We start from the raw sequence: 16,666 nt of genomic DNA on the forward strand, positions 1-16,666 counted from the left end.
TATGTATTCCAAAGAACACATTTCAAATAATGTCACATATGGAAACTTATGACAACATGTGATGCAAGCCTGTTGAAAAAATATCTTGTCAAAGCAAATACTACTTTTAAGTTTTTAAGACTGCAAGCATTTATTCTAATGAAAAAAAATAAATGCTGCACTGGTTCGCCGCCAATAGGCATTGTTGCAGAATAGCTGGAATTGTTTACAACAGACATACTGATGCTTTTAAATGGCACTGCCCAGCATGTCCAGCATTCTCCTTTTGTCTAAAATTAAATTACCTTATGTTCTAATGTCAGCTTGGTTCACAGGAACCCCAGTCTGGCCTAAATGATTCATTAATAACACACTGAACTAAAGGTTTCCTGAACAAAGTACCAAAAGTGTGACATAGCAAGAAAAAATAACGTGTTATTGTCTAACCATTTTGGATATTAAAATAAAGTGTCACCTGTTCTGTTGCAGTTTAAGAAGAAAAACTTGGATGGAAATATCACATTTTGGTATATTTCATGGTAGCAGGGCACTGTTTCTGAAATCCTAATTGTAGCATTTAAATAAAAATTCTCTAATTTATTTACTTATTATTTGTGGGTAAATGCTTGATTTGCACTTTGCATGAGTAAATAAATGAGTTTTAAGGCTAAGGTTTTCGAAAAAGAACCCGATTTTGACATTTTTACATCCGTGTCTCAAATTTTCAGTGTAATGAAAATGCGTCTCACTGTTTCCTTTGTTTTTCTGTGCATACACATACACAGCAATGGGAAATGGATATTGTGCACTCTATTTATTACAAATCATGATTCTGTGAAGTATTTTTTCACAGCTTACCATTTTTGGATTTGGTGGGATGATCAGGACGTGATGAAATGGCAATGTATATTTGACGTAACACAGAGCTTGTGAATGGATCCAACTTCGAACTCCATATCCGACTCAACGCTGTGTTCTTCAAAGCATTGTTAGTTAGCACAAGAGTAACACACTACACTTTCCATTGATTCAAGATTCAAGATTCAAGAGATTCAAGAGAGTTTTATTGTCATGTGCATGGTAAAACAGCAGTTATACCATGCAATGAAAATCTTATTCTGTTCATTCTCCCAAGAAAAGAAAGAAAACACAAGAAAGAATAAGAACATAAGAAACATAAACACATAAACATTGAAACAAGATATAAAAAATAGTTCCCAAAAGTGTACTGATTGGAAAAATTTGATCAGTAGTAAATCGGATCATAACGCATAGTTTCAGATTTTGAATCAGTATCACTTTCATTATTGCCCGATTTTTTATGAAGAAATAACCCAGAAATACTCTGAAGTTCACATTGTGCGTCAATGCAGATGGCAGCTCAGTTGTATATAGTCGTAATGGATTCAATTTTAGTTACATTGTGTGCGGACTACACTGTTTACGCTAACAAGGCTTGGTGCGTTTGGTGCACAATGAGGTGTTACTTCGGAAATCACCGCAGCTGAAACACCGCAGCTGAAACATATGTTCCACAGTTTAATGTTATTTCTTTCATCGTCTTTGGGACACATGCAAATGGGCTGAAATTGACATTAGATTGTATTTTCCACACATGAGACACACAGAAAATATTCAACACTGTTTCCTTGAGCAGACTGCACCCTCGCTGCTACTCCTTCAGGAGAGTCGCCCCTCTATGAGTGCTGTGTTGAATGCTTAATGTCATGATGTGGTGGTGGTGGTTATTTTTTGTGTCCTTGCTTGCATTGAAACTTACAGCTGTGTGTTAAAAGAAGGTGTTTCACTTTGCAAATCACCATTGTCTAGGCAATCAAGTGTCAGCCTATTCATACAAGTTACATTATACAGCCTTGATAACTAATTAGCTGAATATTTCAGCTTTTAAATATGCATAGTCACGTGCAAGTTCATAGTCTATGGCTCCAAACATGTATGGTGTAGGTTTATGTTGCTGGCCAATGGTACTGGATAAATATTATCCAATATTCCTTTTGTGATGTCTGATAATATCGGCCGACCAATATTATCAGACGATATTGGCATAAAAGTAAGATATTGTTCATATTGGTATTGGCTTTGTTGCCGATAATGATATTGGCGCGCAAGTGATGACGTGCTCCGCACAGTAACAAGCTTGGTAGCTCAGTATGTCCACGGTCTGGAATTATTTTCAAGTTTTGAAAAGAGTTTTGATTGTAAATTTGCAATTTGCAATGAAAGTGTCTTTCTTTAATACTTATAATCCAATTTGTTTCTTCATGCTGCGTTCACATTTGACGTGTTGAATCAGCCCAGCTGACAATGTCACTGATCGCATTCATCTAGAGTTTCTACATAGAACATTACTGTTTTTATATGGATGTTTGTGTCACAACAACAAATGTGCAGCTTTCCAGATTGTGTAGTCGCCAGCATCATTTAATTGGATTCTTATTTGTTCATTTATTAAGATAAATCTGTCATATTCAGTGATAGTAAGAGAACATGTTATTTTAGTTGTCTATTGGTCACAATTTTTTAAATTACTATTTTGTTGAGACAAAATGTTAAAAATAAATATGGCACTTTTTCTATAACTCACATTACACAGTTTTTGTTTGTGAAACGCATCCATTGGAATCACGATAAAAGAATGTGTTCATTGATTACATGAGGTGTAACCTGATGTTACTTTGAGGGAAGAGCTGCTGCGTATATATGGTTTTATATCAGTATCGCTCATTAAATACCGGAATGTTACAGGCATTGCCTGGGACAGCTATGTAGTGTGAACTTTATGACTTATGTGACCTTTGGCCTTAGGCATGTTTCCAGAAGAGAAGAAAGGCTGAAGTGTGAGCGCCTCATGCTGGAGAAGGGTGAGAGACGTGCGGGCCTGTTTGTGTGTGCTCATTGCACTGCTGCCACGTTCGAAATAAAGTTTTTTGAAGCAGCAGGAAAAAAGTTTCCTTCTTTGCTGAAATCAGTTCGCCCTTACTATGGTTCGGAGCTGAATAATACTGACAAGGTAACAACATGTTGATAAAAAGCCAATATGGAGCATTTCTGCATTGCTCACAAATACATCAGCTATAATTACATACTTCCACAAACTCAATTTGATGTTTTAAAGTAAAGTATACTATATATACTGTATATATACATTGGTGTGACAAATTATTAAACGTTAATGCTTTAAAACGTTCTTTATTTTTGCCTGCTCGTTCTGTCCATTTAAACACAGGATGTGCGACGAGATATCCTGTAAGGAAGTAAAACAACGCCATGAATAGTTATTATAAAGAGCGCGTTTTCTGTGATTCTGCAGTTTGGCGTTATAGTGGCGCTCAACAAGGGGGCGGTAATACACAAGCCTGTTGTAGCATTTGGTACCTCCCTCTGACAAAAGTCTGCTTGAGTGCGCAGTTGTGTCAGCACGTACGCGTATTGTTGCTTCTGCAAATGCTGTGCACCAAAATCATTGATTTAGAAAGGTTATTTTTTATTCAAACAAAGGACTGTGCTGGATTGTGTTTTTGCAAGGCAGTGGTAGTTGTTGTGATGGACAACTGATGTTCCCTGGCTTCAATATGGAACAAAGGAGACGCATGGGAACGACACGGCGATGCTTGGCACGGTGCGCGGTGGCGGCTGCGCTTTTGTTGAGTGTGGCCTCAGCGCAAATTCGTTATTCCATCTTGGAGGAAGTTAACGAAGGAGCAGTGGTGGGAAACATCGCTAAAGATCTTGGGCTGGATAAAAGCACGTTGAAAGAGAGGAAATACCGGGTTGTGTCGAGCGCTGCTGAGCCTCTTTTCCACGTTAACGTGAACGATGGCCTCCTTTACGTGAGCCGAAAGCTCGACAGAGAGGACGTGTGCGCGCTGAGCAGTGCGTGTCTAATAAATCTGAAAACAGTGCTAGAAAACCCGCTGGAAGTGCATTACGTTGGTGTGGAAATACTGGACGTGAATGACCACTCCCCCATCTTCCCAGAGAAAGAGAAGACGTTGGAGATTTCGGAGTCTGTGTTACCAGGAGCACGTATTCAGCTGAAAGCTGCCCGGGATCCAGACAGAGGAGATTTTTCTGTACAAAAGTACAAACTGAGTCAAAACGATAATTTTCGTTTAGAGATGAAAGATAAAGGAGATGATGGTAAAATACCCATACTGGTTGTACAGAAATCTTTAGACAGGGAGGCAGTGGCGAGTCATGCATTAGTGCTGACCGCACTGGATGGAGGAAAACCTCCCAAAACAGGAGAGATGAATATTCTAATAAATGTTCTAGACATTAATGATAATGCACCTGTTTTTTTGAATGATATTTATTCTGTAATGCTTGATGAAAATGTTCCAATCGGGACAACTGTTATACAAGTAAATGCTACTGATTTAGATGAAGGTCCTAATGGCGATATAGTTTATTCATTTACTGACAGTATGCATCACAAACTTTTAAACATGTTTGATATCATTCCATCAACGGGTGAAATTTTTGTAAAAGGCAACATAGACTATGAGGAGAGAATCAAATATGAGATTGAAATTCAAGCATCAGATAAAGCGATTGCTCCCCTAACGACAGAAAAAAGTGTTGTCATCAAAATAGTTGACGTCAATGACAATGCACCTGAGATTGAAGTGACATCATTTTCTAGTTCCATTCCTGAAGATTCCAGACCTGGAACTACAGTTGCTCTAATCAGTGTGAATGACTTGGACTCTGGTCTCAATGGCAAAGTGATTTGCTCCATAGCTGAGGATGTTCCTTTTGCTTTGTCACCATCATTACAAGATAAAATGTATTCTTTAGTGACCAAATCTCCTCTGGACAGAGAGAAAAGGTCCAAATATGATATATCAGTAGTGGCAAAAGATGCTGGTCAACCTGCACTCTCATCTGAAAAGACAATAAGTGTTTTCATTTCAGATGTGAATGATAATAGTCCAGAGTTTTCATTCAGTCCTTATACTTTCTATGTTACTGAGGGCAACGATGCAGGAGCTTCTGTCTTTTCTGTCAAAGCTTTTGATCGTGATGACAATGAGAATGCTGTGATTTCATATCATATTCTCAGAGATGGAAGAGAAGAAAATAAACTATCTTCATTTCTAAGTATAAATACTGAAACTGGACAAATATCAGCACTGAAAAGTTTTGACTTTGAGACGTTAAAAAGTTTCCAGTTCCAAGTAGTGGCCACAGATGGTGGAAGTCCTCCACTGAGCAGCAACGTGACAGTGAACGTGTTCATTCTGGATCAGAATGACAACCCTCCAGTCATCCTGTATCCAGTCAGTTCCAATGGTTCTGCTGAAGGTGTGGAGGAGATTCCCCGCAACATGAAAGCAGGAGACTTGGTGACTAAAGTCAGAGCCTATGACGCTGATATAGGATATAATGGCTGGTTACTGTTTTCACTGCAGCAAGTCGCTGACCACAGTCTCTTTGCTTTGGACCGCTATACGGGCCAGATCAGAACACTTCGCTCATTCACAGAGACGGACGAGGCTGAGCATCAACTGCTCATACTGGTCAAAGACAATGGCAACGTTTCACTCTCAGCAACAGCTACTGTGACTGTCAAACTTGTGGAGCCCAAAGAGGCTTTTGCAGCTTCTGATGTCAAACGTGCAGCGGCAAACGTGGACGAGGAGGACGACAATGTGACTTTTTATCTCATCATCACTTTGGGCTCGGTCTCGCTCCTTTTTGTCATCAGCATCATCGTGCTGATCGCCATGCAGTGCTCCAAATCTACAGAGTACACTTCCAAATATCTCCAAGACGCTAATTATGATGGGACACTGTGTCACAGCATCCAGTACAGATCAGGAGACAAACGTTACATGTTAGTTGGACCCAGAATGAGCATAGGTTCTACTATAGTCCCAGGCAGCCACGCCAACACTCTGGTGCTCCCTGACAGGAGACACACCTCTTCTGGGGAGGTAAGACAGTTTTTTTAGATAATTGTTGCTTCCCTACACTAGCCACATACTGTTTTAATCTGTTGAACTGTTTTATTCTTGGTTCATTGATACTGACCATGATCGTGAATGCATATAGTTTGGCAGACTTTTTGTCATAATAATACTTTAAAGCAAAAAGGCCTTTTATATATAGCAGTTACAATCCACTGCCCACTCATCTTTTTTCAGTTTCCATTGTACACATTGTGCAGAGTATTTCAGCATATTTTGACAGTGTTTCAATAATAATTTGACTTGATAAATGATTGCAATGTTCCAAAAGCTTCCCGACCACTTCCTTATTTAAATGTACCTAATTTTATGATACACTACTTATGCATTGCACTGCACAATGACACCATATTCCAATAATACTTCATGATAAACTTTTAGCAAGTTAAAGGGGCCGTATACAACTTACTCCAAATTGTATTTCGTTGAAAACAAAAAAATATAAGAACACTACAACTGGCTACAACTGGCTAGCATATGTTACCAATCAGGGTTTGAAAGAACAGATTGTACAAAAAAAATGTTTCTTTTTTCCACGATTACAAATGCACGAACAATGTTGTAAATTTTCCTTCAGCCTGAATGAAATAACTGCCGTTCATTGCTCTCAGTAACCGCTGTCTCGCATGCAAGTACATGTCCATATCGCGTCCAAATACAAAAAAGCAGTCTGAGAGAAGCAACTAACAATTTGGAGTCGTGTGGTTAGGATAGGCTACACATTCAATGATAGCTAACGTTAGTAGCTAAACCTTGTGAAATTGCTATCATTAGCTGACAACAAACATGTCTTGTGTTTGTGCGTGTGTTACATTGGCATAGCTTATGTACTCAAAGCAGGAAGAGGCGGGTTATGATGCTGGAAGTACATTTGAATGTTGGTGCCCTCTTGGCAGCTAGAGGAACTCACATACTTTAATACTTGACCTCTACTATATCGACTAAAGTATAATTAACATAAATGTCACGGTTATCTTTGAAAGGGTGCATGTACTGTATGTGAAAAGTTGATAGGAGATGAAGTCATTCCTGCAGGATGAGCTCACTGGCTTTGCATAACCGCTGTCCATGGTGCTGATAACTTCTGCTGTTATTCCCTTGCACGTGTATTTAAACACACAGGAGAAAAACAAATTTTTGGTCATGTATTTGCCTCACTTAATACACATGTTTACTTCTATTACACATTTTGGTGGCTTTCGACTAATATTTCAACTTCAATTATGCAGTATTGTAGTGTGCTTGTTGATAACGGGGGAAATTGTTTCTATCCTAGCATATTCTTCATAATTTTTGCTCTACACGTATATTGAACTTTCTGTGATTAAGTATAAATGTTGATGTACTTGCAGTAAGCAATGACAACACATGGTGTCGCTGTGATGGGTAAACGTGTAGTGGATTGACTTTCGTGTAGTCTGGTTCCTCCTCTTCATTGCAGCCTCGGTTGTGGGAGCGTACTGGTGGTGTCACATTCGGCAGACTTTATAACGTATTGCTATCAATATTTTAACATCTCTGACACATTTGAACATTTCATTCAGACAGTGCACAATCTCCCGTTGCACTGTAATGCAATAGTTTGTTAACAGCACGCCGCATGTAACGTGGATGTTGTACGTCATGGAACAAAGAGGATGCGACGCAACACGGGTGGCTAGCCGGTGGTTCAGCTGCGTGCTTGCTGTGCTTTTGTGGAGCGTCACCTCGGCTCAGCTGAGATACTCGGTTTCAGAAGAAGTTAAGGAAGGAACTGTTGTTGGAAATATTGCAAAGGATTTGGGATTAGACAGGAGCACGTTGAAAGAGCGCAAATACCGGATTGTGTCGAGCGCCGCAGAGCCTCTTTTCCACCTCGGAGAGAACGACGGCATCCTGTATGTCAGCAGGAAGATTGACCGGGAGGAGGTATGCGAGAGGAGCTCTGCTTGTTTAATTAATCTGAAAACTGTGCTAGAAAACCCTCTGGAGGTGCATTATGTTGCCGTGGAAGTCGTGGACATTAATGATCATTCTCCCATTTTTCCAGAGGACACAAAAAGATTGGAAATTCCTGAGTCTGTGTTACCAGGAATGCGTATTCCACTTAAAGCTGCAAGAGATCCAGACAGTGGCCCTTTCTCTGTTCAGCAGTATAAACTTAGCACTAATGACCATTTCCGTTTGGAAATTAAAGATAAAGGAGATGATGAAAAAATTCCAATACTGACTGTGCAAAAATCTTTGGACAGGGAGGCAGTTGGAATACATTCATTAGTGTTGACTGCATTGGACGGAGGAAAACCTCCCAAAACAGGTGAATTGAACATTTTAATAAATGTGTTAGATGTTAATGATAACGCTCCTGTTTTCTCCAAAGATGTTTATTCTGTGACACTTGATGAAAATGCACCAATAGGTACAACTGTTATTCAAGTAAATGCAAGTGATTTAGATGAAGGTCCAAATGGGGATATAATTTATTTATTTAGCAACAGCGTGAGTCACAGATTATTAAAGCTGTTTGATATTAATCATTCCACCGGCGCAATTACAGTGAAAGGTGTTATCGACTATGAGGAGAAGGACAAATATGAGATTGAAATTCAAGCGTCAGATAAAAGTTTTGTTCCACTAACGACAGAAAAAAGTGTCCTCATTAAAATAGTTGACATCAATGACAATGCACCTGAGATTGAAGTGACGTCATTTTCCAGCTCTATTCCTGAAGATTCTAGACCTGGAACTACAGTTGCTCTAATCAGTGTGAATGACTTGGACTCTGGTCTCAATGGCAAAGTGATTTGCTCCACAAGTGAGGATGTTCCTTTTGTTTTGTCACCATCATCACAAGACAAAATGTATTCTTTAGTGACCAAATCACCTCTGGACAGAGAGAAAAGGTCCAAATATGATATATCAGTAGTGGCAAAAGATGCTGGTCAACCTGCACTCTCATCTGAAAAGACAATAAGTGTTTTAATTTCAGATGTGAATGATAATAGTCCAGAGTTTTCATCCAGTCCTTATACTTTCTATGTTACTGAGGGCAACGATGCAGGAGCTTCTGTCTTTTCTGTCAAAGCTTTTGATCTTGATGACAATGACAATGCTGCAATTTCCTATCATATTCTCAGAGATGGAAGAGAAGAAAATAAACTCTCTTCATTTCTAAATATAAATTCTGAAAATGGACAAATATCAGCTCTAAAAAGTTTTGACTTTGAGACATTGAAAAGTTTCCAGTTCCAAGTAGTGGCCACAGACGGTGGAAGTCCTCCACTGAGCAGCAACGTGACAGTGAACGTGTTCATTCTGGATCAGAACGACAACGCTCCAGTCATCCTGTATCCAGTCAGTTCCAACGGTTCTGCTGAAGGTGTGGAGGAGATTCCCCGCAATATGAAAGCAGGAGACTTGGTGACTAAAGTCAGAGCCTATGACGCTGATATAGGATATAACGGCTGGTTACTGTTTTCACTGCAGCAAGTCACTGACCACAGTCTCTTTGCTTTGGACCGCTATACGGGCCAGATCAGAACACTTCGCTCATTCACAGAGACAGACGAGGCTGAGCATCAACTGCTCATACTGGTCAAAGACAATGGCAACGTTTCACTCTCAGCAACAGCTACTGTGACTGTCAAACTTGTGGAGCCCAAAGAGGCTTTTGCAGCTTCTGATGTCAAACGTGCAGCAGCAAACGTGGACGAGGAGGACGACAATGTGACTTTTTATCTCATCATCACTTTGGGCTCGGTCTCGCTCCTTTTTGTCATCAGCATCATCGTGCTGATCGCCATGCAGTGCTCTAAATCTACAGAGTACACTTCCAAATATCTCCAAGACACTAATTATGATGGGACACTGTGTCACAGCATCCAGTACAGATCAGGAGACAAACGCTACATGCTAGTTGGACCCAGAATGAGTATAGGTTCTACTATAGTCCCAGGCAGCCACGCCAACACTCTGGTGCTTCCTGACAGGAGACACACTTCTTCTGGGGAGGTAAGAAATGACACATAATTCATATTGTTGCATAATTACGTTATGAAATGTATTGACCTGGTCTTTGGTAGGTTTATTTGTTTCATATCTGCTATCTTATTTAACATAAATAAAGCCTTATATAAACAAACAATATTATAAAAGTCTGTAGCTCCAAAGTTTGTCAATGCCAAAACTGGTATTATTATGCACGCCAAGAGTATTGTACCTTTAAAAAAAAAAAAAAAAAAAAAAAAAAATGAAGTCAGCTGGGATAGGCCCCAGCATACCCCTGCATCACGAGTGAAGACAATGAATGGATGGATGGACACCAGGGACAATTGTAACATTTTTGACCTTTTTTTTTTAATTTTGAGCTAACTGTTGGCCCAAAATATGTTTGCAACACAAACAGAAAATGCATGGCTTCATCTCAAAGACAAGGAGTGAAATGTTGACAAAATAGTCCTGGTTTGTCAGTCAAATGAGGGCTATGATAATGACCCAAGTTGTTGAAAGCGTTTTGTTCAAAATGTTAAAAACAAAATTGCTGTGGTTCTACAAATTAAGGATTTAACCCTCCTATTCCCCTCAAATATTACTCACATCTTTTACCGTTGGGGTCTATTTGACCCCATGGACATTTGCCCCCTGAAAATGATTTACAGAAAATTGCTGACCAAGTTTTTGTGTCAGGGACTTTGTTTATTTGTTGAATAGGTAAATAAGCCCTGGATCATGGACTGACTTGTCCTCTAGCACCACCATCAGGCCATTTTTTTTAATTAGAATGAATTTATCTTGAAAAGTTTACTTCCAATTCTCTTGGAATTTACTGACACATATGACCACATGTGTATGAGCACTATTGGTTTGGGTGATGGTATGACTTTTCCTGCAGGGCCACCATCAGGTGAAACTTTCAGTTTTAGTTAGTGTAGCTTTAACATCTTCCATCTGAATCATTTCTAATTTGGGGTGCACCGAATGAGCTATATTGATTCCTGTCACAAGGTCACAAACATATTTATTTGCGTTTTTTGTCTTCTTTTTTTTCCACTCATAGATTTTCCCTTACCTGTCCTTTAACAAATTCTATATGTGTGTGGGGTTTTTTTTTGTTGTTATTTTTACATATATATATTTTTTAAATATTACAACTTAACCCCACGCAGGTTTGTTTCAACTGTCCCTGAGTGCATTGCCGATAAGCTAGCTAGGTTTACAGGTAACATATTAAACATTACCACAAACAATCTGAATGAAAGCTAGCTAACGAGACAAATATTTAAAATGCAGTATGTTTGATGAGTTCAACTACAAATTAAGGAAGCTATGTAATCACAAAAATAAAATAAATTTGCATTCACAAAATTGTTTTTCCCCACACATTTTCTTCTGGGTCTATACATCAGAGCACTGCTACTTAGGATGTGGACTAAACTGAGCATGCGCAGGATGATTCAGGTGATTCCTAACTTTTTCCTGAATGGAACAATTGCAAGTGTGACAACAGTCCCCGGTCTCCGCTACGTTGGAGAAAAATAATGCATTCTACCTTCAATTTGAAAAGAAACAAATGCAATTGAAATGGTATGCAAAAGTTGGCGCAATGAATAAATAGAATCTCTTTTGTTTTTGACCATTAACAGCACGGGTGACGTCATGTTGATGACGGGAGATCAGTATACCACTTTTTTGTGAATGAAGGGACGAGGAAGGAACTCTATACGTTTGGTGATGGTTAGTTTTCAAGCATTTTAAACACATTTTGAACACTATTTAGTAATTATTGCATCTTAAATATAACTTATTTTACTATAGATCTGTTTGAAAATTAGGCATTTCGATTACTGATATAACTACATTCGTGTGCATTGTGAATTCTGTTCGCATGGTGTCACTGCTTGTGACGAAAAAGAAGCTTACTGACTCACGTCAGTGGTTTGCTGCGCTTGCGCGTTTGTGCGCGCATGCCCTTGCACTTCGGTTTGATCGTTCGCTCTCTGGCTCACGCACATCTTCTCTGTTGCTTGGCGGATTCATTCGTTTTCTGCAATTATTCAGACGCATTTTCCAGCAAAGACTCCGATTTTGGACTTTTAACTGATGGAATATGGCTCGACGTGGACGCGCACCATGGTTGCAGCGCTTGGTCGTTGTCATTTTTTGTTTGGATCTCATGTTTAATTTCACCAGAGCGCAGCTCCGGTACTCCATTCCTGAAGAGGTGGCGGATGGTGCGCTTGTTGGGAATATTGCAAAAGATTTGGGACTGGATGTGAGTGGACTGAACTCGCGAGGAATCCGCGTCATTTCCGGGCCGGCCGAACCTCTGTTCATTTTAGCGAACAACGGCATGTTGAGAGTGAACAGGAAAATAGACAGAGAGGAGGTTTGTGAGCGTATCAGTCCGTGTGTTGTCAACATAAAGATAGTGGTGGAGAACCCACTGGAGGTGCATTATGTCGGCATTGAGATTGTGGACGTAAACGACTACCCTCCCACCTTCCCCGACAACGTGACGCGCTTGGAGATCTCTGAATCTGCTTTACCTGGTGCGCGGTTTCCACTGCAGAGCGCACACGACGCAGACAGCGACTTGTATTCTGTTCACTCGTATAAAATCAGTCAAAATGAGCATTTTTGTCTGGAGGTTAAAGACCGAGGGGAAGACGGGAAAATCCCAGTTTTGTATTTGCATAAGGCGCTGGACAAAGAAAGCGATAGAAGTCACAGGCTGCTGCTAACAGCAATTGATGGTGGAAAGCCTGCTAGGTCAGGAACCACAGAAATTTTAATAAATGTTTTAGATGTAAACGATAACATGCCCGTTTTTACCTCAGACTCATATTCTGCAATGCTTAAGGAAAATGCACCAATTGGCACCACTATACTGCAAGTAAATGCTACAGATTTAGACGATGGGTTGAATGGGGAGGTAGTATATTCATTTGGGAATAATGTTAATAATAAATTGCGGAAGGTTTTTGAGGTTGATGCTTTTACAGGAGAAATTATAGTGAAAGGGCAGATAGATTTTGAAACAAAAGACAAGTATGAAGTCGATATTAAAGCCTCTGATAAAGGGCTAGTCCCCCTGGAAACAGAGAAAAGTGTTATCATAACTATAGTGGACTTAAATGATAACACACCTGAGATTGAGGTGACTTCATTTTCAAGCGCAATCACAGAGGACTCCAAACCTGGAACGACCGTAGCGTTGATCAGTGTGACTGATAAGGACTCAGGCGTGAATGGAAAGGTCATGTGTCATGTCAGTGATGACATACCTTTCATGCTCACACCTGCTTTACAAGATAATATGTTCTCTCTTGTTACCAAATCTCACCTGGATAGAGAGCATCTGTCCAAGTATGATGTCACAATTGTAGCAAAGGATGCTGGTGAGCCACCTTTGTCCTCTCACAAAACAATCAGTGTGACTGTAGCAGATGTGAATGATAACAGTCCGCAGTTTTCAAGTAATCCATATACTTTTTATATCAATGAGAACAATGCAGCGGGGGCCTTTTTGTTTTCAGTGAGTGCTCATGATGGTGATGAGGGGGATAATGCTATTGTATCGTTTAACATTGTGAGAAATGGAGATGAACACAAATTAGCGACATCATTTTTGAGCATTAACTCTGAAAATGGACAAATCTCAGCATTAAAAAGTTTTGACTTTGAGACTTTGAAAAGTTTCCAGTTCCAAGTAGTGGCCACAGATGGTGGAAGTCCTCCATTGAGCAGCAACGTGACAGTGAACGTGTTCATTCTGGATCGAAATGACAACGCTCCAGTCATCCTGTATCCAGTCAGTTCCAACGGTTCTGCTGAAGGTGTGGAGGAGATTCCCCGCAACATGAAAGCAGGAGACTTGGTGACTAAAGTCAGAGCCTATGACGCTGATATAGGATATAACGGCTGGTTACTGTTTTCACTGCAGCAAGTCACTGACCAGAGTCTCTTTGCTTTGGACCGCTATACGGGCCAGATCAGAACACTTCGCTCATTCACAGAGACGGACGAGGCTGAGCATCAACTGCTCATATTGGTCAAAGACAATGGCAACGTTTCACTCTCAGCAACAGCTACTGTGACTGTCAAACTTGTGGAGCCCAAAGAGGCTTTTGCAGCTTCTGATGTCAAACGTGCAGCAGCAAACGTGGACGAGGAGGACGACAATGTGACTTTTTATCTCATCATCACTTTGGGCTCCGTCTCACTTCTTTTTGTCATCAGCATCATCGTGCTGATCGCCATGCAGTGCTCCAAATCCACAGAGTACACTTCCAAATATCTCCAAGACACTAATTATGATGGGACACTGTGTCACAGCATCCAGTACAGATCAGGAGACAAACGCTACATGTTAGTTGGACCCAGAATGAGTATAGGTTCTACTATAGTCCCGGGAAGCCACGCCAACACTCTGGTGCTCCCTGACAGGAGACACACCTCTGGGGAGGTAAGAACATTAATGTGATAACAAGAAATACTAACAATTTTAGCTATATTGGGAATATTTTATACATATTTTCTATTGAAATCGCAGCATTCCAAATTTATGTTTATGAGGCCTTCTACACATTTGCATCTCTTCAATCCCATATTTCAAGTAATGTATACTGTCACATGAGTGTTGGGAGTATGTGCACCTGAATGCAAAGTAGTTTACATTCACTGATGTATGTATGAATGGCTGGAACTATGACAGGAAGAGAGGAGGGAGCCTGCAGCTGGTGTGCTGTGACTCACAATTCACCACCAGTCAGGTCAGGTGGTGATTGTCCTCTTGAATGTCATGGATTTTCAGTCAGTATTTGTTCCACATGATGCCACTATTTGGCATACTGTGCATTTATTTGTGGAAAACTACTCTGACATATCAAATGCATGAACACAAAGGCTGGTTTCCCTGTTTTTGACTGTCTAAATGTAGGTCATGTGTGAAGGTCTCCTTCTGGACTGATTCTGTGTCAAATATTGTGTGTTGCCCATAGCAACACACAAGGAGATCCACCTATCCGAGTCCACAGACTAACACACGCTCAGCAGTCTTAGCAACAGAAGAGGAAGATGGCGAGGGAAGGGTAGAGTGAGCAGAAGAGGAGGGGGGAGGGGCGGTGGCTCCATAGGCGACTCACAATATTTAATGAAGATGTTTTTTTTTTGTTGTTGTTTTTTTAGAAAGAACACGATTATAGTCAACAAAATCCCCACCTGAGATCAAACAGCAGATGCCAAATAAACAATGGCAAAGGCAGAGATGCCTGAGCTCTTAGTTAGATCTTTTATGGTATAGAGATAATCGTTTCTAGCTAAGAAGTGGGTCAGCTTTAAAATTCACACAGTGAATGCCAATCATGGGGAAAATGCATGAAATATTGTCTTTCTTTGGTATGGAAGTTGTTCTGATTTTAAATTTGGATCCACCATGCAGCAAATAAGTTCAGAGACGCAGGGGAGCATGTTTGCATAGGTGGGAGGCAGAGGAGGATCAATTTACTCTTATGTTGTTATTCAAGGAAGGCAGCAAACATGTTTTAAAGAAGTAGAAGCTTCTCTGCAGTTCCTTTGCCCAGTTTGTCACACAATGGTGTATGGCTGGACTGTATATGTAGTGTGTGTGCGTGTGCGTGTGTGGGTGAGCGTGTGTGTGGGTGAGTGTGTGAGTGAGGCGTTATGTGTTACGCAGTGCAGCAGCAGTGCTAAGCTGTGCCTGGACAGCAGATGCCCTGTTGAGATTTGTTGATGTGATTAAAAATGAGTGCATCTAGCAAGTGTATGGTATAATGTTGTTGGATCCATCAGTCATTACAGCTACTGTATATACACTCTGGTGTGAGTGGAGAAGTAATGCATTGAATGTGGACGAATTACAGGCTACATCTGCACAATATAATGGGAAACAATATGAGCTGTATCAAAAGTAGGCATACTGCTTAAAATGCTCACTTTTGATTGACTTTTTGATTGTCTACAAACAATGCGTTTTCATTTTTATGGAATTTTGTGGCATGTAAGTTGAAAGAACAATAATTCAAATACTTCAGTAACAAATACAATAATAACTGAGTAATACATTCACCAGTTTGAAATAAAACCCACAACCTATTGTCATAATTGTCACTGCAAAACCAATACTATACTATACAGACTATACTATACTATACTATACAGACATGCTGCTACTATATAGTGAAACAAGGCAAACATTTGAACATTTTTGGAGTGCATCACTGCAGGGTTTGTCTATGTGCACTGAGCTCATGTGGGTGCAAAGATAGATCAATAGATAGATGATGAGCTTTAGTCATCTACATGGCAAGACTACATCTTCATCACACATTAATAAGGAGAAAAACTGTCTGTAATTAACCAGTGCATATTTTAATACATTTTTATCCTTTGCATTTTTGGCTGGGGGTGTGGCTATTTGCTTCAGTGGCTTTGTCTGTCTGCATGCTTGGCTGGCCCGGCAGATCTGTGCAATTGTGTTTGCATGCTAAGTGTCTGCACTGAAATGATTTACAGTGCACTGACGTTTGTCTGTTGTCTTTCATAAGTGGTTGAGAGACTCTTCCTCATTAAAACAGCCTCAGGTGTCATAAGGAGAGACAATCAAAGGCCAAGTCAAGTATCAGTAGTTGGTCTATGGAATTGATGTCGTGCATAAAGAGGGGATAATAACATGTTGGTATAGATTGCCATTCCTT

At 40.1% G+C, this 16,666-nt stretch overlaps 1 protein-coding gene across 20 annotated transcripts in view; it reads left to right on the forward strand.

Annotated features, from left to right (window-relative positions):
• The window catches only part of LOC129189671 (protocadherin alpha-C2-like), a 174,846-nt gene that overhangs the window by 65,136 nt on the left and 93,044 nt on the right, over positions 1-16,666 (forward strand). The window contains exon 1 of one of the 20 annotated variants that reach the window (XM_054791606.1): positions 10-5,939. The exons of 17 other annotated variants lie outside the window; for them this stretch is intronic. In XM_054791606.1, the coding sequence (XP_054647581.1) occupies positions 3,555-5,939 (2,385 nt within the window). In that variant the 5' untranslated portion in view covers positions 10-3,554. Of the gene's footprint in view, positions 1-9; positions 5,940-7,901; positions 9,963-9,995; positions 14,416-16,666 lie in introns of those variants that run through there. 2 more of the 20 variants (XM_054791630.1, XM_054791618.1) reach the window with 2 other exon arrangements.

The sequence above is a fragment of the Dunckerocampus dactyliophorus genome, chromosome 11 (assembly GCF_027744805.1).
Source record: "Dunckerocampus dactyliophorus isolate RoL2022-P2 chromosome 11, RoL_Ddac_1.1, whole genome shotgun sequence".
Lineage (NCBI taxonomy): Eukaryota > Metazoa > Chordata > Actinopteri > Syngnathiformes > Syngnathidae > Dunckerocampus > Dunckerocampus dactyliophorus.